This window comes from Melospiza melodia, chromosome 9 (genome assembly GCF_035770615.1).
Source record: "Melospiza melodia melodia isolate bMelMel2 chromosome 9, bMelMel2.pri, whole genome shotgun sequence".
Lineage (NCBI taxonomy): Eukaryota > Metazoa > Chordata > Aves > Passeriformes > Passerellidae > Melospiza > Melospiza melodia.
The window spans coordinates 30031007-30053060 of NC_086202.1; the positions used below are offsets into that span (position 1 = coordinate 30031007).

Consider the following 22054-nt stretch of genomic DNA (forward strand, 5'->3'; position numbering starts at 1 on the left):
TCCAACCACTGTAAAAACTATTTAAAGCAACTTTTAACTATATTAAGTGGCTTTTGGAAGGGGTGTTAAAAATATCCCATAATGAGATACCTGTAAGTCTCCTCCTTAGACAGAAATAGACAGACAGATGAGTAAGACATGCCAGGTTTGACTAAGTACATGGCATGGATTTAATTGCTGTGCTGCTCCCTGTGTTTCTGCCATGCAGGAGCATGGATTAGCATTATGTGTGAGCTGGAATACAGGGAAGTTCATGGGGCATCCCTGTGCCTGTCTGCTGAGGGCTCAGCAACCACCACCCAGCTTGTTGCGCTGAATTTAGTCTCAAAACATTCTGTGAAATAAATTGTAATCTTCTGAGCAAGATAAATTACTCTTAGGAACCATCTGCCTCTACCCTTTTAAAAAATGTCTCTTTAAATGTAAATTTAGCTTTCTAACAGAGACAGTATCACCATGGTAACAAACACAAGAAAAATAAATGTCTCTTAGAGGAAAACCACTTTTTATTTTGTATAAACATATTCCATATAAAATAAGTTATGCAGCTATGGAGTTATTGTATATACAATCTGAGACAGTAAAGAAGAGTATAAGTCTTTTCCTGGAATGGTTCTCTGAGCTAGTACCAAGCATAATTGCTTGCAGTAAAGAAATGTATTGTATACTTAATTTCACATGCTGTGAACTAGAGCTCTCATCTTTGTTTGCTCTAAATGGACTGGAATGCTACAAACTTCAGTGGAGCGTCAGGCAGGCAGCAGGAGTTTACAGAACTGGAGCCTAAAATGTAATCTCTGCCAGGTAATTTACGTTACAAATGCTCTGCTGAGTGAGTTTCCTCTGCCCAGTCCACCACTGGAGGGGTTTGTTATTCAAAGGGCACAGAAGCAGTGGTTTGGATTTCTGCTTTCATTGAATGAAAGGAAGAATGCTTTCAGGTTAGGCCTGTTGCAAAAATAAGATTGATGAGTGGTGTACTTGAAATTGTTCACAAACAAATTCCTCTCTACCTCTTCCTGCATCAGTAACCCCCTACAAAGATCAGTGTGAGGACACACCTAAGATGGGGCAGTATCACTGTATGCAAGAATTTCTGCATGGTTAAAAATAACTGCTTTTTACATTGTCTGCTTTCTCGTTTCAGGCTTCAAATTTCACAGTATACAACTATAAGAACAGTTTTCAAGCACTGTTGAAATGTTCCACAATTGTTTATTTACCCTCTTTCTTTCCCTCTTTTTGGCTGTGTGTGGTGTGTTTGGAGGCTGTAGGGGAGTGAAGATGGCCGTGGCTGGGTTTTAGTGGTGGGAGGAGGTGAGGAATTCTGGTGGAACAGAAACCATCCTGCATTTACCTGGCACCTCTCATCTGAATAAGACAGTAGCTTACACAGATTAAGCTCTTTCTTCCTTCTGTATGGCAGGCAGAGAAACTCTATAATCTGCACTTAAAGATGCGTTAAAGTATTAATTTCTTCTAGGGATTGTCACAATGACTTTGGCATGTCATTTACTGTGAGAGGCAACAGGAGTGGTGCTGAAACTGTGATCTGCTCTTTCCCTACCTTAGCTCTGAGTGGCATGTTCAGTAGCATCGACATCCATCACTTTGGCTATTGCTCTGTTACACTCGTTGAAATCAGAAGAGTAAAATGGAATGTTTTCAGCGGTGGCTTGGGCAGGACTTCATACAGCCTAGTCTTCTGAGAAAAGATAAAGCAGTCAGTTTCAGGAAAATATTGTTGTTTTATGTGTCCTGCAAACAGTTCTGCAGGAAGTGTAAAACTAATATGCAGAGATGGATTAACTAAGGTATCAGGAAGCAATCAGCTTCTCCTGAATGTCTCAGCCTGCCAGACCACGACTTTGGCAAGAGTACCTGGACTGGGTTACACTGTGGATCATCTTGCTTGCTCTCAGGCCTTGGACAGCAGCTGGTAAAAAAGATGGGTAAGGGAAGAAACAAAAGTAACAATGCAGACAAGCACTAATCCTTTCATGTGTATCTATGTGGTCATCTGCAGTTTTGGATTAACTGCATGTAGCAGTCTGTGTGGCCCACCTAAGGAGGTGACCTTAAACACTCTTTGGTTCTGAGTGCCTGTGGGAGAGCAAGGAGGAGGAACACCTTCTCCTAGCGCTCCAGGGGCGTGCAGGAGCCCAGGGGCGGGCTGGCCCCACACTGTGCTTACGGCAGGGCTGCACAGCCGCCCCGGGGTGCCACAGCGGCCTGACCCACCGCTGTCCCTGGTAACACCGCGGCCTGACCCACCCGCTGTCCGCCACTACTGTCCCTGGTGCCACAGCGGCCTGACCCACCGCTGTCCCTGGGTGACACAGCGGCCTGACCCACCGCTGTCCCGGGGTGCCACAGCAGCCTGACCCACCGCTGTCCCTGGTGACACCGCAGCCTGACCCACCCGCTGTTCGCCACCACTGTCCCTGGGTGACACCGCAGCCTGACCCACCCGCTGTCCCTGGGTGACACAGCGGCCTTACCCACCCCTCCAGCACACGAGTGCCTCGGCACGCTCCGGGGCAGCAGGCCAGCCTGAGGTGACTTCAATAAACCACACGGATGTTTTGGCTTACCGAACATCCTACAGCATTGCGAGCACACGAGCAAAGACCAAGGCAAGGGGTGAGCATCGCACCCCTCTTACTGCTAGAGTTGGTCACTGTGTTTCAAATAGGGGCGGTGAGAAGGGGAGAAAGTGCCTTACTGCAATCTTAACGACTCCTATCTGTTCCTCTCTCTTCCAGGTGCTTTGCAAAGGCTGTATCCATGTCGGGGTCTAGGATGGCTGCTCAGACAGGTGCTGGATGAAGAGGCAGGAGCAGACACACACCTTTCCCAGCCGCCGTCCCGAGCGCTCCCCACGGGCCCCGCTCCGCTCCCGCCCCGCCCGCGCGGCCGCAGGGCGCAGGCGCGCAGCCCCCGAGCCAATGGGGCGGGCGGGGCGGGGCGCGGCAGGGCTGCGGCCATTGCGGCCCGGCCGGCTGAGGGGACGCGTCGCTGCCGCCGCCGCCGCGATGGTGTCCTGGATGATCTCCCGAGCGGTGGTGTGAGTGCCGGGCTGGGGCTGCGGGAGGCGCCTTATTTCCCGGGGCTGAGATGGTCCCGATGAGCGGCGGGCGGGGGGCTGCGTCCCTTTTCTCCTTCCCCCAGCCTCCAGAGGCGGGTGCTCTGCGCTCCCCGCTCCCCTTGGGGGTCCGTGTCCCTGAGAGTCCTTGTGCTCCCAGAAACTCCGCAGGACCCGCACCGGGGTTGTGGTTGCCCGTAATGTGGATCTCCTGCTCTCAGTGCACGTTTCCCGGGGCTGCGGAGCCAGCCAACTCGCGCTGCTTGTGCCTGGCACGCACAGATTGCAACCGTTGCTTGTAAATTGATCCAGAGTAACCTATAAAATCTCGTAACTTTTCCTTGTTAACTTCTAGCAGAGTTGAGACGACTAGAAGAATGCTTGCGAGTGTGAGATGGCGGTCTGTGCTGAGTGTAGCTTATCAGCTGAAGAGATAGGTTGGCAGTGTTGTGTTCTGCACCTCATAAACTCGAGTTTTTGAAAGCCAAAGAGACAAACTTTCTTAGGGCGAGAAGCTTCATTTTACCTGTTGTGTAAGTTCTGTTTGAGAAAGAGTAATCTGCAGTGACACCTCTGAATTTTTTCGTAGGCATTGTACTGTTCCTTCCTGAAACTGATGAGTTATTGAGTTCATTTGAATGTCATAAAGTCCCTCATAAAGGCTGAGTAATATTTGGGTAGCAGAATCTTCCTCACGCTCCTTGCTGGATGGCAAGGATAGTGACTTTGAGGTCCCCAGTGCTTATTGGGTCCTTTGAGTTGAGATTTGCTGTGAGTGAGCTTTTGCCAGGCAAATGAAATGAATCTGCTCACAAAGCAGTCCAACAAACATCCGAATTAGCATAAAGTGTGTAGCAGGAGTGTGTGACCCACAGCAGGGCATAATAGGATTGTCCTGTTTTGTTAGTGAAAGATATCCCCCTTAAGCTGTCTGGTGTAATTTCATCTGAAAACTTTGTCAAGTTTTCTCCTACTTTCTCATACTGCCACGTATATTTTCCTGCTGCAGCCCAAGCACCTCGATAAGTAGCAGTCCTTCTCCCTCTTCCTGCCGTCCCCGAGACTTGTCACATAATTGCAGCTTGCAAAGCAGAACATCACGTTCCAGAATTGGCAAGGGACGAGAGAGGTTTGGAGGAGAGTCTGTGGGAGGAATTGCTGTTGGTGCACTTTGGCAGTGTGGTCTTCCCACAGGCTTTACACGGTGCTATAGGCAAGAGGCATACTCGAGCTTTCTGTACATCAGATGGAGCTGCTCAACCTGTTTCTGCTTTGTTACATAACAGCACCAGCCAGAGAATTCTTATTTTAACGACTTAGACTGTGTTGGTTTCAGGGGAGATGGCAGCAATGCTGAGTACCTTCATTTCTGATGACCAGGTTCTTCTGTAGGTGGTTGGGTTTTCCCCCTGAATTCCCAAGGGTTGTATTTGCATAAGTTAAAATCTCCATGAGCCTAACCCTATAGCACAGGGAATGAAGAGAACAGCTTCTGTTCTCCACAGATTTATTGCAAAAGGCAGTAAAAGATAATGTACTGTGCAGGTCTGTGGAGTTAGTTTTCCTTGTTGCCATTGGTCACTCATCTGTGTGCCCTAATTATTTTTGCTAAAAAGGGAGTCCTAAATATTATTTATAAATCCTTTCCACCTTCTTGTGTCCTTGTTTCCTAGATGTGGGATTTAAATAGTTTGCCAGTGTTTAATTTCTCAGGAAGGTGGAAGTGTTCAGTGAGAACTTGGACAGCTTTGAGATTGTCGTTTAACTTTGCTAATAAAGCAAAATTCTTGTGGAAACAGAAGGTGAGAAGTAGCACAGAAGTAGATGTGGTATGACATGAGAGGTCATCAATTTCAATAGTCTTGAGAATGCTCTTGTCCTGTTTTCTCAGTGTCCATTATCTTCCTTTTTTGATCTGTTTTCCTCTGGTCTCTTCCCAGATGTACCTATTTCAGTCACTTTGAGTCTCTGAATTGTGTGTTTGTAGTTTGGAAGGTGTGTCCTGGCCTTCCCATAGAAGCCATAAGAAAGAGATTTTTAAATACTGTGTAGCTGTGAGGACCTGAGGCTCTTTGTTATGTAGCATTTGGATTCTGCTCTGGTGACTTCCTGGTGCACAAGTCCCCAGCAGCCTGTCATCCTGACTGGTGATGGAAAGGAGCAGCAGTTTGTCTGTCTGTGGCAGAGTTCTGCACTCCTGACTGACCTCCTGTGCTTCAGGGCCAAAAGAGCAGCAAAATATTAATTTATAGGTGAGTCGCAGTGCCCTCTGCTGATTTCTGACGTGGTGGACTTGTCCTGACATGTGTGTCCCAAGCAAACTGCCTTCTGATTCAGTTTGGGAGTTTGCAATTTGGAATTCATTAACTCCACTAAAATACTTTGGTGAACACTTAAAGGAACTAGGGGATGGAGCTAGTAGGGAATTTGAATTCTTAATTGCATGTGAATTGTCTTGAGGAGTCATGCACAGGAAACAGGGAGTGGTTCAAATTCACTGTTCCACATAAGAATCTTTAGCAGAACTTTGTTTTAATGAAGTCTTTTCCCTTTGCTCTATTAGTGCTATTATTCTTAAGTATTTAAACTTGTGAAATACTTTGTACTAATTGCATATCTTTATGTCAAGAAGCAGAAGACTTGAAGTGCACAATTAAAACATCTTTCCATTTTCAAATTGTTTATCAATTGGGTGCTGTTGCAGTAAGTATAGCTCATTATTTCTAAAACACACTGGCTGTTGCAACAATTTTTGGAATATTTACTGCAGGGTTTTTCCTTTTTTTTTTCACATAACAAAACTAACAATAAGATAAATCATTTCATTCAGAATCTCAGAAAACATGTCAGTGTGGCACATCATGTTCTCAGTTTTTGATGGTGGAAATAATTTTTTAAATTTGGGACTGCCCATCTTGTTAACTTCAAACAGTGCCTGACTTTTCATCCACTTGGATTGCTCATTCTTCTCATTTGTAAGGTCTGAGTGCTCGTGTACACATCAGTTGCTGAGACAGTATTTAATAGTAAACACACTGAATACTTGTCAGTCACAGCCTGGCATGGATGAGATCAGACCATCCTCTTGTGCCAAGCAGAGATGTGAAAGCATCCTAAATACCAAGTAGATGGCCATTTTGTTCTTGCAATCTGTTAAAGCAGACTGTCTGCTGTAATCTGTTAGCTTCTTTCCCTCCTCACTTAAAAATGAAAGTTCCCCCATCTGTGTTGCTTTGCAGCATGCTCTCCCTTCATGTTTAATTACGTGGTTTGTTTCCAGTTAAGTGGGTCAGTATCCATCAGTGTTGGAAGGAAAAGTTGCAGTGCTCCACAGAAGGATGGATTTGTTTTGGGTACTAGTAGTTAGCTTTCTGTTTGCTTGTGTTTATAATGTCTCTCTTCCCCACCCCAAGTTTGGAGCCTTGCAAATATTCCTTGAATCTGATGTTAGATTATAACTAATTGCTTTAAGCTGGACAAAGACTGTGTGGGGGACACAGGAGGTGACCTGAAGCTAGGCAGTAGTATTGGTCTCTTTCAGCTTTTGCTGCTTTACACAATGGAGCTGTTTCTTTAATGGTAGTTTCTAAGGCATTATCTTACTCTACTTTTAATGCTTCTGTTGTTGTTTGACATTTCCAGATGTCCAGCTGCCCCCAGAATTACTGTAAATCTGAGAAGGGGTGGCTGCAGCCATAGCTTCTGTGTTGATTGAATTGTTGTCTAATACCTGGCTTAGCATGTGGATCATGTTTTATGTAACTCTGTATGCTTTGGCTGGAAACCTAGATCGTGTCTTGTTCGTGGAATACAATTTTTTTTTTTAATAAAAGCATAAACTGCAATAATATTTACCCTCTTGTGTGCTGATCAACATGCTGTCACATGTTTTGAAGTGATCCCAGCTCATGGGGTGGAATCAGGTAACAATAACACCCTGTGTGTAAAAGGAACAGCTATAGCTCCATAGCCTGATCTTCAAGGCAGAGGAGGCCTTTGTGGGAGAGTTTGTGACTGTTTGTAGCCTGCTCTCTGGCACAGTGCTTGCAGCTGAAGTGTGAAGGATGTTGGCTGCTGTGGGATGCTGAATTTCTGACAGTTTTCTTTGGTTTAAAGGCCTATAAATTGCTGCTGCACCTGTGGGGAAAAGGAGCTGCTGTCACAGCGTGAGTGAGATGTGCTGCAGTGTCTGTCTCATCTCAGAACTGGAATGAATCAGTGGCTCTGATCAGTTATCCTTGGCATTTCATGCTAGAGATGTCACTGCCCCTTTGCTGGGAGGGGCTATCCTGTCCTTCATCCTCTCCTCATTCACTTTCCACATGATCCAAACTCTGACCACCGTGTGAGTCTGATTGTTCTGTCAACTGGAATGAAAATTAGTGTTGATACAAGTTAATATTTTGTTAGTTGCAATGAACTGCACCAGCTCACACTGCTGTTGTGTAGTTGCTAGGTAAGTGCTGTGTTGAGAATGAAAGGTTGCAGGACAAAACCAGCATTATTTTAGGCTTTAGGGTATGGTTAAAGTGTGCTCTGAAACTGCATTCTTTGCTTTCACATTGCTGCTTATTCTTTCTTCTTATGAATCTAGTTCCAGTAATAACAGTGCAGCTGTTCTAATCAAACAAGGTGTCAGATTTTTAAAGGGTTTTCAGTTTCTTGGGTTGAAATCTGTGAGCATATGTAAGTCTAGGGATTAAGTGTATTGTCCTGACTGTGTGAAAGTTTAAAATCATTTACATAATTAAGCAGTGAAATCATCAGAACTCTTCTCTCCAATAGTTCAGCTTCTCAGTGAGGTAATCCTAATATATACAATGAGAAGTTTCTGCTCACTTGTATGTGACTTGTAACACCTCTTGAGTTAGTACAATGCAGAATTTCTGTCTCTGCCAACTTGTAAGAAAGAAGTGTCCCTACTGCTTGTCTGGCACACCTTGCCTTAAATCAACATTTGCTCTGCAGCCTAGCTGCTCTTTGCCATGTTTCCAGGGTGGTGGGAGTGCAGAGTGAGCCTGTGGCAGGCAGCTGGGCTGAAGCTTCCCCAAAACAGATGGAGCACGTCTAGAGGTGTCCCGTGGAGTCTGACATTCTTACTTCATGGTCTTGGCATGTTCTGTGTTACAAAATGTGCTGAGCCCCACATGTGTGTCCTCTGATTGTAGCTAAAGAAATACCAAGAACTGCATGATCTGGCACAAAAGGGTGTTTCTAATGAAAACAAACAACCTCCACTCCTGCAGTGTTCCACAAAGCAATGTCTGCTTTGAGCCAGCAAATTGTAGGCTGTTGAGCACTTCTGCAGCCTGGACAGAAAGTTTTGTCTTTCCTGGGTTTGGACATAGAGGTATATATGCTTGGGTAAGGCTGAGGGAGATCCTGAGCCAAATTCTGATTTGTTTAAAAAAAAGCTGCTTTGGCTCGATAATTTTAATATTTGATAGAAATCATCTTCAAAGTGTGTGTAAAACGTGTCTGGCAAAGTCCTGTGTTCCAGTGCTCCATGTGCAAAGGAGTTTTCCCTAAGCCTTTTTTAGGTTCCTTTTTATTCTGCTTTTGAAATTCCAACATTTTGAAACCTGTGTAAGTACTAGGTTTATACAGAAGAAAATATTCCATCTGCCAACAGCACAATCCCTCTGTTGGCAGGACCTGCCAGACTAGATCATAACAGTTTGCTCCAGGACAAATGAGAGGAGCTGTGCAGGGTCTGGGCAGGGAAGGGGATTGCAAGTTTTTTGCTGACCAGGATGACTTCAAACACAACTGGGCTCAGTGGCACAGAACAACCAACCTGACAAGATGGTTTTTGTGTGAGGGAAATAAAACACCCCACAGAGGCTGTCTCTGCACTGAGCTTCTTGCCAGCTATCTCTGTTCTTTGCTGCTCAGTTTATCACTGACAAAATAAAAGGGCGTTACTTGTGTTTCTCTTGTGTTTCCTAGCAGTCTGCAAGCATCAACATGGAGGTGGGTTCAACTGGATGAATGTTTGCCCTGTGTTTATCATCTTTGGGACATTACTCATGCATCCCAAAGACAGTTGGAACTTGTGTTTGATGTTGAAAACTAGGTGCAGTTCGTTTCAAAAGCCTGCAACCTGGCTTTGAGTGCAAGGATTTCCCAAGCAGAGTTTTTCCTGATATGAGAAGCCTGACATAATGCTGTACTTTGTGTTAAAGCTGTTGGAACTTCCAGTGCTCAAAGGGGAAAATCAGAAAACAGTTTGTGCTTGTGCCTTCCTACCACTGTCTGTTTTTGTGATTTCCTCCCCCCACCCTGTTTTGTAACTCATTGATCACAACTGTGGAGAGTCAGGAAGATGGTCACTAGCTTAAAGATATCCTGATTAGTTTTTAAGTATGGTAACATTACTTTAAACTAATATAAAACTCCCAAAGAATTATTATTTGACTTTGTGCTGTCATTATTCACTTCTGCCTGCTAATATTTTTTTCCCAGATTAGGATTTTTTCTACAACATATCACTGCCTTTATAGATGTCTAAAAGCACATCTAGGATTACTCAGTTGCAGTGTATTTAGTATTAGAATGTTTTAGAAGCTGACCTCTTCAATATTTTCATCTGTGAACAGCTTATGGTTCACTTGGAAGACACTATATCCACAGAAACATAAAATATATGTTTTACATGGCTGCTTTGGCAGTCATTAATTTGCTGTAGTTGCAATGTAAGCAGTGTTGGTTTTACTGTTCTACTTACAGAACTTTGAGGGCTAGTTTTTCTTGTCTAAAAGTTACCCTTGAATGGTGGAGACAAAATGAAATTTACATTTGTATAAAGAGGATAATATGAATTGGGCAAATTATCTTACATTTGCATTTGGAAAATAACATTTCTGAAAAGGCACACATTTCTTTTGTATCTTCTGGTTTCTTAGCCCATTTACATATAACCAGTGAAACATAATTGTGTTAACAGAATTCTTCTCTCAGAAATTTTTTTTGTTAATCAGCATAATGTGCTTTATTTGTTTTTGAGAGCACACCCTCAAACTAATTAATGCATGAGTCTAAAAAAACCCATAAATTATTTGGGTTCAAAAGGGAGGAAATGAAGATCTTTCAGCATTGTATTTTTGTTACTAATAGAACTGCATGAATAAGGCTGGTGGAGATTCTGCTTGTCAGCCTGAACTTGGTGTCCAACAGAATCTTCAGAGTTCTCTCTGTACCAGGTATAATTGAGGAAACACATCACTGGCAATGACAGCTCCAGATGCTGCCTCAGCAGCATCTGCCAAATCCAAAGTTCATAGAAACCTTTTCCTGTGTCCAGTGGAAAGGTTTGTCCTTTGAATGCTCTGAGAGGCTCCAGAAGTGCATTTCTGGGTTATAAGATTAACAGAATTGTTTGAAAATCAAGGAACTTAGGGCAAAAAATTAAAATGTGTCTAACTTTGGATGATTAAAAACCAAACCAGCAGCTGTCTGGGGTAGAGATAAGGCATGCTTACTTTTACTTCACAAGTTGGTGTTACATGGTTTCACTTACCCCTTTGCTCAGATTGTGGTATTTCTGTAGCATTTTTGGGAGAGGCAGGTCATTGAGGCTGGTCTCTGATGACACCCTTGGGTTCAAGAATCTGTAATGATTAAGTAGGACCTTTCTGAGCCTTGGGGTTATGAACCTCACTTTTCTCTCTGGAGCCACCCAGACAGATTAATATTCCACACAGTGTGACCTATGGCAGCATGGACACTTTTTTCTTTTAAATGCAACCCATATGAATGGGTGGTTACATGCAGTGTGGTTTGCCTTACACTAACAGACAGCTCAAAAATAAAATGTGCTTTCCCTTGGAATAAGCAGAAACAACTTTTATTTGGGACCACTCCTATTTTAAATGCTAGTTTCCTATAGCCAGTTATTTTGATGTTGATTAATATTTCCAAAAATAAAGATACTCTTAGAGCAGGAAACAATAACTGGATTTTAACTTGTGAAATTAGCTCCAGTCTCTAGCAAACTTGATATAGAGTGAAAACCAAAGCTGAAAAGGTGGAAGTGGAAATCATTTTTGGACTATGGCATTTGGAGGTGTTAGAGGGAATAAAGCTAGGCCATAAGTGATGGCCAAGCCTGGAAGAGGAACTCCAGTGGAGCAGTGAGATTTGAAGCCACTTGTCAAAGCTGAATAAAGCTTTAGATTTGAAAAATAGTTGAGAATGGGCATGACTTCAGAGCCTTGAGAGAATCTGACCTCAGTTTCCTCTAATATTGAAGATAATATTAAAGTACTGATTTCCTGAACCTACAGTTCAAGCATTGGGTCCATCAGGAAACTTTCTCCTTAGGCAGCTGCTGAGACAATAGAGAAAATAAAACACTTTATTGCAAAGAATTTGTCCCCATCTCCTGCAGTTGAGACTTAGCTCTGTGGTATGTCTGTACATTGGCTTCCCATTGTGACTTCTATAGCTTGATTGAAGGTAATGTAACTCAGGGTAAATATGCCCAAATTACCTTTAATAAATAAAAAGCTGGCCTTGGATGCTTTTGGGCAACCAAATTTTTTTTCTTCCCACAGCAGTGAAAGAGACTACTGCCACTTAAAACACTTGAGTTATCTTGTCTTGGGACTTGCATACCTTAAATGAGTGAGGCTGCTTTGAAAATTAAGTATGGTTTCTGTAATGAGAATGGATTCTGCTGGGCTTTTTGACTTTTATTCTAGGGATGTGGTGCCCATGTGTTTTTGGCAAAGTTTCTTTTAGTTTTCTGTCACCTGAAGAACTTAATTAGCATTGCTGCTCTTCTGCTGTGCTGCATTACTGCTGCTCTTCCAGTTTTGTGCTGGATAAAATATTATCTTTGTGTGCAAATCTGATTTTACCTGGTCATTCACCAGGACTGAGACCTCTGAGGCTTCCAGGAACTGAAGCTTTAAGACTGTTAAACATGTTTAAAAATGTGCAGGACTTGGCAGTGCCAAGATGAATCTTTGTTTTCTTTGTGCTGGCTTTGGTTCTCCAGACATCCATCTAAGTTCCCTTGTTTCAAAATTTGCTGTGGCACAGAGCAGAGGAAGCTTTGAGAAGTGGCTGCTGGCTTGACACAAGTCACTGAAGTTACTGTAATGAACAATTTTCCAATATACCATATAGATTGCAATGGAAGGTGTTCTAAGGTGTGTTCTGGAGTCTCCTTGATATGAAGGATGTCATGTTCTTACACAGAAATAAAGGCCTAAAAATTTGTAGAAGCTTCCAACATAATTTTGAAGACACTAGGCACAAAACTAAGTAGTGTAAATAAGAGAGCCGGTAGTTTTTAAAATGAAATTTATGGAAGCCAAGAAGCTACCAAGTGTATTTGTAACTTTAAACCTCATAACAAGATGAAACACCTCATTCTAGATCTGTAATGTTCCTGTTAATCTTGTTCAGCACATCATCTGCATTAAATTACCCATGTCTTTTAGGAGCTCTCAGAAGCTCCTGGATGGAGAGGATCATGTTGCTCATGAAAACTGCATGTGTAGGTTGTAGTATCTCCAGGAGCAGTGAGTGTAAAGAACTTTTTCCAAAGCAAGGAAGCTCATAAGTGTGTTTCTCTGTCATCTGTCAATTACCTTTATTATGTAAACTCTTGATATGACAGTTTCTTTGAACCTGCATGTAGGTATCAGCTTTCATCTTTAAACTTACAATTAAGACTAGAATTTTTTTTATCTTGTTCACCTGCTTTATGAAATAAGTTTATTCATGCGTATCCTAAGTGAAAACAGAAATTATCTCCTGAAAACTAGGCTTGGTTTGATGTTCTTTAAAACATGAAAAATAGCAAACCAGTCAGTTTTTCTTCTGACACCCTTAATCCAGCTGTCAGTCCTTGCTGATCATTAGAAGAAAAGCACAGTTCAGTGCAAGGACACGTCTTTTCCTTTGATCAAAGTCATGTGCAAGGCTGTCTTAAGAGCTGTCTGAGGAGTCCCTGCAATTGTTCCTAATTGTTGGCTATTTCTCAGTGTGCAGTTGTGCTCCTGGCTGACATGGGGCCACAAATACTTTGCTTCCAGTGGTAAGATGTCTAGCAACAGAGAAATCAGATCATATCATGTGTTTGAAGGAAATAACTTGAGATTTAAGGGAGTGTGAGCAGCTTTGAAAACGAATACTTCTCCATCAGGGATGAACTTTTGCTATTGAGTTTGAGGTGGGAGCTAGGTGAGAGATTGAAGTTCTCTTCCAAGGGTTGCTCTGTGTCTGAAGGCATTCAGTGTTTGCTCTTTATCTGGAGGCAGTGCTGCAGAAGGTGTGGTTGCAGTTCCTGCTGTGAGTGCTGGCAGGTGTGAGCTCACCTGGGAGGCTGTAAACAGGAAGGAATGCTGGGATGGGATGGGCAGGACGCTCCTACAGCAGGAGTCAAACATGGATCATAAAGCAGGAGGTGAATAGGTCAGCCTGCTGACAAGTGACTAAGGGTTTTATAACAATTTTTATTTGCCTTCCAGTATTAGCTTTTTGGAATTTTCTGTACAGCTGGATTTGTTGGGCCTTTTGACTGTGTTTTGAGCAGGATTTATGTTTGGGGTTTTTTGTTGGTTATTTATGATGTTGCTATCTCCAGACTTATGCCCTTCTGTTAAAATATACCTGGGCTATCCAGCAGCACAAGAAACACTGCTCACTTGTGGCCACAAATTTTGGGCACTCTCTCCAGGTACAGATGAAGATTCTTTGAGTTAGGATGATAGGCAAATAGCTTCTCCCCAAGTACTTCTGTGCTGTGCAGGAGGTGAGTGGATTCACAGGTTTAGTGTACCAGTAATGCCCTGTCAACTCGTGAAAGGGTGACTGGGAGAACTGTGTTAAAGCACTGATGCAACTTGACCACGTGGAAGAGTTTCCAGGCTGACTCATTAGAAAGGGCAGCCTGGATTATTTTGCTTCAGGAGTTGTTTTTTAGCTGTCCCTTGTTCCAGACTGCCACAGGCCCCTGTGATCCCATAAGTACATCAGCACTTGCACACACACTCCACTGCAGAACATCCCTTACAGAAGAGAATTTTTTCTGGTTTTTTTTTGTGCTCCTTTTAGACTTCTTTCAAGGCTCAGACAGAGATATCTCCATGTTGAGACAACTTGAAGAGTTATCTGGCAAAAGGTGCCAGATAATTTGGGGTAGATCAATAATTAGTCCATAAACGTGAGTAGATAGGGTGCTTGTAATGGAGCCTAGAGGGCTGCATTGGAAAAAAGGCTTAATTGTCTCCTTTCAGACTGCTTGCAATTGTTATACTTGGGACCCATTAAATAAAAGTTCCTGGCATAGAAAAGTCCCACATTTTGGAGGAATCAGTAGGGATGTCACTTTTCCTGTTAAAATTCTAGGGTGGTTTCTGACTGCTTGAGTAATTGCCTTACTATTGGTTTTGCTGTGCTTTGGAAGGATCTGGCAGTTGCTTTGGAGAATTCCAGCTTTCTAAGTTGGAAAGTTAATAGCTGCCTTGCTCTGCTCAAGAATGTGCTTTATTCAGCTCTGTCAGTGCTTCTGGGGATATTCTTTAACTATTAAGGCATTTTTGTTCTCTGGCTTTTATATTCTGCTCATAAGAATGCCGTGAAGATTTTAACAGACCTGTTTCTGATTGCATTCCTGCATTTTGGTAACTGCAGTCTGCTAAAGGAGTTGCTGGATTTCAAGTTCACTGCTGTTGGCAGACATGTTCTTTTAATAGGATTTACATGATTTTCCCTGCTCCTTGCCCAAAGCCAGGGGGGTTGGAAAAAAAGTGGGATACAATTTCTTGAGGGGTTCAGGAGCTGATCCTCATGCTCCTCTGTCCTGTAGCAGACTAGCATTTTATTCCAAGTGTAGTTTTTGTAGTTACTGGTGTTTTACTGTAGATTGTGTGGTTAGTGTTGTGTATCTGAATAGCAAAGTGGAGCTAAATTCTGTCAGGTGCTGGACAGAATGACTTTGTTTAGTGTAGTGCTTTTCAGAAACATTCAGGACAAAAATGCCAGGGCAAGCTTTTGTTTGTCAGGACATGTGAACTGTAGCTGGCTTAGTCTAGAAGTCACTGCCTAGCTGTGAAACACTCAGGGGGAGGGGTAAGGCATGGTTTGAGTGTATTGGGTTTGTGTGTCAAGGTTTTACGGTTATTTCTCATTTTCCTACTCTGATTTGATTGATAATAGATTAGCAATCAAATTACCCAAACCTGGTTGACAATTGCCCATGACAGTAACATGTGAGTGATCTCTGTCCTTCTCTCTCCCCACAGCCTTTGACCTTTTTGTTGTATTTTCTCTCCCCTGCCCATCTGAGGGGGGGAGTAACAAAATGGCTTTGGTGTCCACCTGGTGTTGGGTTAACCCAACACATGCAGGGTTTTTGGCTTTTCCCCCTGAATAGGATTCTTCCATGTGCTCCTTGTGCCTTATTTTGAGCTTGAGAGTGCCCCAGAGGTGCATAGCAGGCAAAACTCAATCCATAACTGGAGCCTCATCACTTGGTAGCCAAAACAAAAGGAGAGCAAAGCCCAAATTCCTGATCTTTGATAGGAGTGGCTTGGAAGTATATGGGCAGTAAACAGTCTAAGCAAAAATGCTTCTGCTTTTCCAGTGCTGACTGAAATCCCATTGGTGAGGCACATGGCTCTGTTTGCCTTTTTTACAGCCAAGAACAGCCAGCCAAAGATTCAAGCATTGTTCATTAGGTTTTTATTCTGCTCTTTAGTTTTCATTAGCAAACTTGCTTTCAAATGAAATGTTGCTTAGGCTAAACTTGCTACCCATATGTGGAATAGCAATTATAGTTCATCCACAAGTGAAATTGTACTACCTGTGCAGAAATTAGGTCTGGTGGTGGTAAAACAGTGTCATCTACACTACTTCTGGTATTTCCATGTTGTCTGAGCAGCTCTTAGAAAAACTTGTGTATGTTTATGACAGGGATGGAAACCACTCCTATTGTAGCTGGGAAACACCTGGTACTGAGAAGGGGAACTGGGCATGGTCAGCAAAGCCAGGCAGTTTATCAGGTCCATGGTTTTGTGGAGGCATGGAGGATTCTTTTATTCTGCAGCCTGCCACTCGAGGGTGTAGGAGCATATTCCTACTGGAGATGCACACAGTGTCTGGCTCTGTGTCAGTCTGTGGAGATCCTCAGCCTTTGATTGGACCAATGGGTGTCATCACTACTACAAAATTTTTAAGGAAAGGGAATTTAGTGAATGGGGCTGTCTCCAAAGCATCTCATACTAAAAGAGTTTCCTGGATTGCTTTAACTGTTAGGTAAGGAACAGAGGGTGTTCCCTTTTTGCCTTTGGAGGAATGAAAGAATAAAGTGCCAAACACTATTTCATGCTTTGGACAATGCTTTGGCAATGTGAACAGACTGAACCCTTAAATGCATTGTTGTTAATGGCTTAGTGTTTGAGGAGTCTGGATGCAAGTAGTACTTTTGAGAGGCATTTATTTGTGTCTTTGTTTTATTTTTAATTTTTTTTTAACTGTGGCTTTAGAGTTGTTGCTATCCATGTGAAATATGTTCAGTGCCAGAGCAACATGTGTACAGATGACTGATGTTTTAGTTGTCTGTCAGATGCAAACTCTGTTGCTTTGCTTCATAAATGAGCCTTTCAAGCAATTATTCACTTTAAAGCTATTAAAACTGTAAGACCATAGATTATGTGGTAATAAAGGCAGTAGGTTGGGTTTTTTAAAAATACAGCTATATGGATATGCAAATTCACTGTTTTATTCAGATTTAAAGGCTCTTTGATACTTCTTTCTTTGTGTTTTTATCTCCTAATATCTTTGAGAAACATTTCTCTTTACCTGAGCAAAATGTCTGTAGAGGAGGTGGCTGTACCAAAAAGGGAATGTTATGGCAGCTCCTGAGTCCAGCTAAAAACCTGAAATAGCTGGGCTTCCAACTGGCTCTGAAATGCCATTGGTAAGCAGGATTATCCATGTATCTACTAATAATGTAAAGTAAATGACATCACACTCAGCTGAAATCTGTTCCCATCTGTGGAAACTGTTTTTGTCTGCTCCATTGGTGCAGTGTGCTGATGCTCAGTGTGAAATGCAAACCACACTTGGAAAAATAACACTCGGGTTTTTCAATTTGAAAAGCCATAGAATAATTGGGAACATCCTTAAAGTAGTTGTATGGCTTCTGTAGAAATATCAGAGGATGGATGGGCATCTAATGTGCAGCAGTAGATGTTACTGACAGCTTTGAGCTCTTGGGAGGTGTGGATGCAGCTCTGGCTGTAAGGAGATAAAAACTTGATGGTGCTGGTTCCTATTATTACTGACTAAATGTGCTGATGTTTTGTTTTCATCCTATCCACCTACCCACTTCTAGTGAACAAACAGAAGTTTTTCTAACACTTCCATTCTACAGCAGTATTGAAAACGATACTAAATTGTTATTTATTAGTGTATATATAATAAAATAATCATATTATAGAATAATAATGATATATTGTCCTTTTAACCACTGCACTCTGTTTTAAAGTGATTTCCATAAAAATTCTTTAAAAGAAAAAGTGGTTACTCAAATAGGTATTTTTAAAGTCCTGATTTGACTAATATTGAGTAAAAGATTTTTCTAGAAAAATCTATGGGAAAAACTAGCTACCTTTCTTGTGTTTCTTATGCTAGTGTTTTTATTGAACTTGAGGTCATCTTTAGTTTTATGATAGTCTTGCTGTATTTAGATTTCTGCTTAAGATCAGTTGTTTCTGAAGAAGTGTTCTTAAAATTCTGTTTTGTCCCATTTCATGTTTATAGCAGTTCAAGAGTGATATGTTCAGAGGATAAATTGCTGTTGAAGTTTAGAAATACATTGGGGTTTTTTCTTTACAGAAGTGATGCTACATGACAGAGTGAGTGGAAAAATGTAGCTGAAAAATCTGTGAAGTGAAAGACTCAAGCTGTTTCCCTTTCATCTGCTTCATTGCAAGATACTTACATGAGCAGGCTACTAATGGTTATTTAAATAACTTTGGAGTGCTGTTTTTAGAATTATGGAGAGGTGCACAGGTAACCAGTAACTGTTTGGGTTATTATGCATGTCATCAGTTGGTGGTTATGATGTTCAGGAACCTCTTCTGTATCTTCTCTTTGAACAAACCTTTTCCACCCTTAAAAGGCTATTTTATGGGTTCAAGGATGAGCAAAGGCTTTTCTTATCTCTGATACTTAATAATTATAATTTCAGCCAGAGCAAGGGAAGGTGAGAGACATTAGAGCTGGTGTGCTACTGAACAGAGTTTTCCACAGGGACAAAAATCAATTGAATGAATTCCCACTTTTCCTCCATTTCTAAATACTGCTGTTGCATAGTTCTAGCAAAAGGAGATGAAATGTTGTCAGTGTTGTCTTAAAATTCTTTTGGAAGGGAACTTCTGATAATCTGATAAAAATAGATGGTTGTGATTAACTGCTGATAGTTTCAGAGGCTTTTCAAGTGTGATAGCACTGCCAGCACTCTGCTGGTGTGGACAGGCTGCAGGACTGGTTTGGGTGGTAAAAGAACCAGAACAACTGGTTTTACATTATCTATTAGAAACAGTCTTACAAAACAGTTTGTTGTCTTTAGGGCATCCACCCTTTTCTGTTCACGTTGTTCTAGTTTTGCCTATCATGAAACTTCCTCTGAGGAACATATAACACTGATTTTTATTTTAATGCTAGAGAGCAGGATTTTTTCTGTTAAGTTGGCTGAATTGTTCTAATGATGCATTGTCACTGTTTTGTCATATATACAAAATCCTGAAGGCTCTCTCTGTTTTCCAATAGGCTGGTGTTTGGGATGCTGTACCCTGCATACTACTCATACAAAGCTGTGAAGACAAAAAATGTGAAGGAATATGTAAGTCTCATTCCTTTTAATTGTTTAATTACACACCTCTGCTGATATAGATGTGTGACATTTTCATTGTGTAATAAATCATGTGAAAGCTTGAATTGACTGTCTTACAGTTAGGTACAACACTTGTGTGACCCTAGTGGTAATCCTCTGATTTTGTTTGCATCTCATAAGATATCTCATACTTTACATGGTTTTATGCTGAAACATGTTCAACACACTATGCTGTAGTGTGATTTTTTTAAGAGTATTTTTAATGTAAACCTTAAAGTCTTGGTTTCTAATTCAGCAAAGAAATAAAGCACTTTTAGGCAGGGGATAGAATGCAAGTTTGCTAATTCTGCCAACACCTTTAGTGTAAGTATTGACAAACTGATTCATAGTGACCTCTAGAAGAGCAGCAGCAGCTTAATATCATTGTATGGAGCTCAACAGGGGGCTCAGAATCTACCTAAAAAAAGGTTATTTTTTAATCTATTTTTCCTAAAAGAGGAGAAAAAATGTAACCAAGGAAGGAAAAAATTCGGTGAAGGTGGTGTGGAGAAAAGAAGCAGAACAGACAGAAGAGAAAGATTGAGAAAAACACAATTGTAGTTACTTCAGTTTTTAATTAAGCTATTAAATTATTGACTTGTCAGTGTGAGCAATGAGATAATAATGGGAATGTTAACCAGTTGCAGTCACAAGGAGCTTTAGTCACTGTGCTACTTCCCTGTTTTAAGAGACAGCCTGGCTTGATTTCAGCAGGTAACCTGTCCTGAATCCTGGCCATAACTCCTCAGGGTGGGGTCAGGGCCAGCAGTTTGAACTCAGCAGCCAGAGATGTGACCCAGGGCTCTTGTCTGATGTGTGATGTCTCCACTTTGTACCTGGTTGTAGTTGTAAACTGTAATTGGTAGTTGGTAACTGTACCCTGTAGTTGGTAGCTGTTGTTCCTCCCCTTGAATGTCTTAATTTAGCCTCATCACCCTGTCAAGGCCTCAGAGGACATCATATTTGTACTTCTGATTTCTGTGTACAAGCTGATGGGAGCTCATTTGTGACATACAGCTGGTGCCTGCCAGAGTTGAACTCATGGGAGAAAAAATCACCAAAACTAAGAGGAGAATTTTCTCTGTCTCATTCTTGTATTACTCTGTCAGGGAAGTCCATAATGCAAGGAATTTATAATCTGCTTTTCCTCCCTGCTCCTTCAAAACAGATCCACAGGCTAAGTAGGGCATAGCAGTTTCCAACCTAAATAAAGAAAATCACTTTAAGAGGTCACCATTGCCTCTTGCACTATGTTTTCTAGCAAAAGAGAAACAATATTTTAGAATGCTGAGATATTTTTCTCACCTCAGTTGTCCAGTTAGCCATGACCTGTCTGGGTATCCTTACACAGGGTCCCTGCTAGTAGGGCCTGAAATTATATTTTTTCAGTTCTTTTAGTGTGAACCTGTGGTCTTTGAGCAGTCCCAGCACTTGCAGTCACAGAGAAAATATTCATGGGACCAGGATGAATAAGAACCATCTCAGTGACGTTTTCATTAGCAGGGCATGACAATGATTCATCAGTGAATTATCACTCCATGGCTGACTGTCCTGATAGGTCTTGGGGATGATCCATGGCTGTCATTTTCCCAGCTGGGTCATTTCTTTCTCAGTAAAGGGTTTAGATTTAAATGCAGCTTTGCAAATGGCACAGGTTTGCTGCCACTCTCATCATGGCCCAAGCACAACTTCCTTTCCAGGGTTTTGTGTGGCTCAGGAGCCATCTGTGTTGCTCAACTTTGAGCTTTTTAACAGTAAAATATTTTACTCAGCCACTACTTCCACCACTAAAAACCAACCAAACAAAAAGAATAGACATCCTGACTTGTTGTATAGGTCATGATGCAGCAAAATAATCAAAGATTATTTCTGAGGGATAAAGTGTTGAGCTGACTATGGTAATTTAAAAGACTTATGGAATTCAGTGCTAAAAATTAGAATCTGTGCCTTTGAGGAGATTGGTTCTTGTAATTACCCTGGTTTAGTGGAGTTGACTAAGATATTTGAGACCTTTTTTTCACTGTGTTGCACCAAAGTACTTGAAATCTGAAATGTAGTTTATAGGTCTGAACAGACCAGCATTTAAATCCTGGCTTCAAAATCCTGACCTGAAAGAATGTGTTTCAGACAGAGCCAACAAATATGAGCTTAATGCTTGGATGCTAGGAAAAAAACCCCTCAATGAAACAAATGTGTAATCACTCTTTTAACATGAAAAATAAAACTCAGTCAAAGCTTCTGTAACTTGAAGTAGATGACAGTGTTCGGGGTAGTGTGAAATCTGACCTGCCATTTTTAATGTCCTTTTTTTCTTTTTTCCTGGTATGAAAACCCCTCTAAGTCACTCAGGTTCATTTGTCAAGGATACTTGTGGTGCCTACTGCATGAGTTGTACTAGAATATGGTTTGTGTTTTATTGAGTCTTTGCCCAGTCCTCAGCAGGACTCCTGGCACATCTCATGTGCCCTTCTGCAGGGCTTTTTATACTGTTCCTAGCAGCCCAGGAGAAATCCCACTTCCACTGTTGTTCTTGATTGGGTAAATTGGTGTTGATTAAACAAAGTGCAGACTGGATAAATCATTTTGGGGAAAAATACAGTCTTGCATGGCATCTTAAAAATTGCATTGCATTATGCTTAAGCTGATGGAGCAAGGTTGGATTAAGTTTTGTTTTATTCAGGTGTTGACTCAGGTTCATGGAAGGGTCACCAGTCTAAATGTCACATGGCCTGTCAGTAATGACTTCAGCTGCTGTGGACATTTGTCTTCGTTTATTCAAGCCTAAAATATCTAAATCCTCTGAGAGACTGAAGTGAAGAATGTTATCACATGACTGAGTTTCTTTTCAGACTGAAACACTGAAAAGCATTTAAGATAAATGGGTCTCAGGTTCTGACAGAGGAAGTGGTTTTAAACTATAATGCACATCCATGAAATAGGCAGCAGTGTATCATTAGGTTTTGAGTAGTTATTTAAATCCACTTCAAAAAAGATTGTTTTAAAAGTGAAGATTAAATCTGAGCCACATCCTCTGTGGGGAGGTGTGTGTGTATATATATCCTCCCTTTGAAAGACAG

At 41.7% G+C, this 22054-nt stretch overlaps 1 protein-coding gene and 1 long non-coding RNA gene across 2 annotated transcripts in view; one reads left to right on the forward strand and one right to left on the reverse strand.

The window, feature by feature from the left end:
• Window positions 1-488: 488 nt before the first annotated feature.
• Window positions 489-2880, reverse strand: LOC134422150 (uncharacterized). Its single transcript, XR_010028735.1, has 2 exons — window positions 2726-2880; window positions 489-1936 (listed from the first exon to the last, which is right to left on the reverse strand). It is a non-coding gene; the product is annotated as an uncharacterized LOC134422150 (long non-coding RNA).
• A 103-nt stretch (window positions 2881-2983) lies between these two features.
• REEP3 (receptor accessory protein 3) overlaps window positions 2984-22054 on the forward strand; it is a 36924-nt gene continuing 17853 nt past the window's right edge. The window contains exons 1-2 of the mRNA XM_063164067.1: window positions 2984-3067; window positions 18875-18947. Coding sequence (XP_063020137.1) covers window positions 3036-3067; window positions 18875-18947 — 105 coding nt within the window. The 5' untranslated portion in view covers window positions 2984-3035. The remainder of the gene's footprint in view (window positions 3068-18874; window positions 18948-22054) is intronic.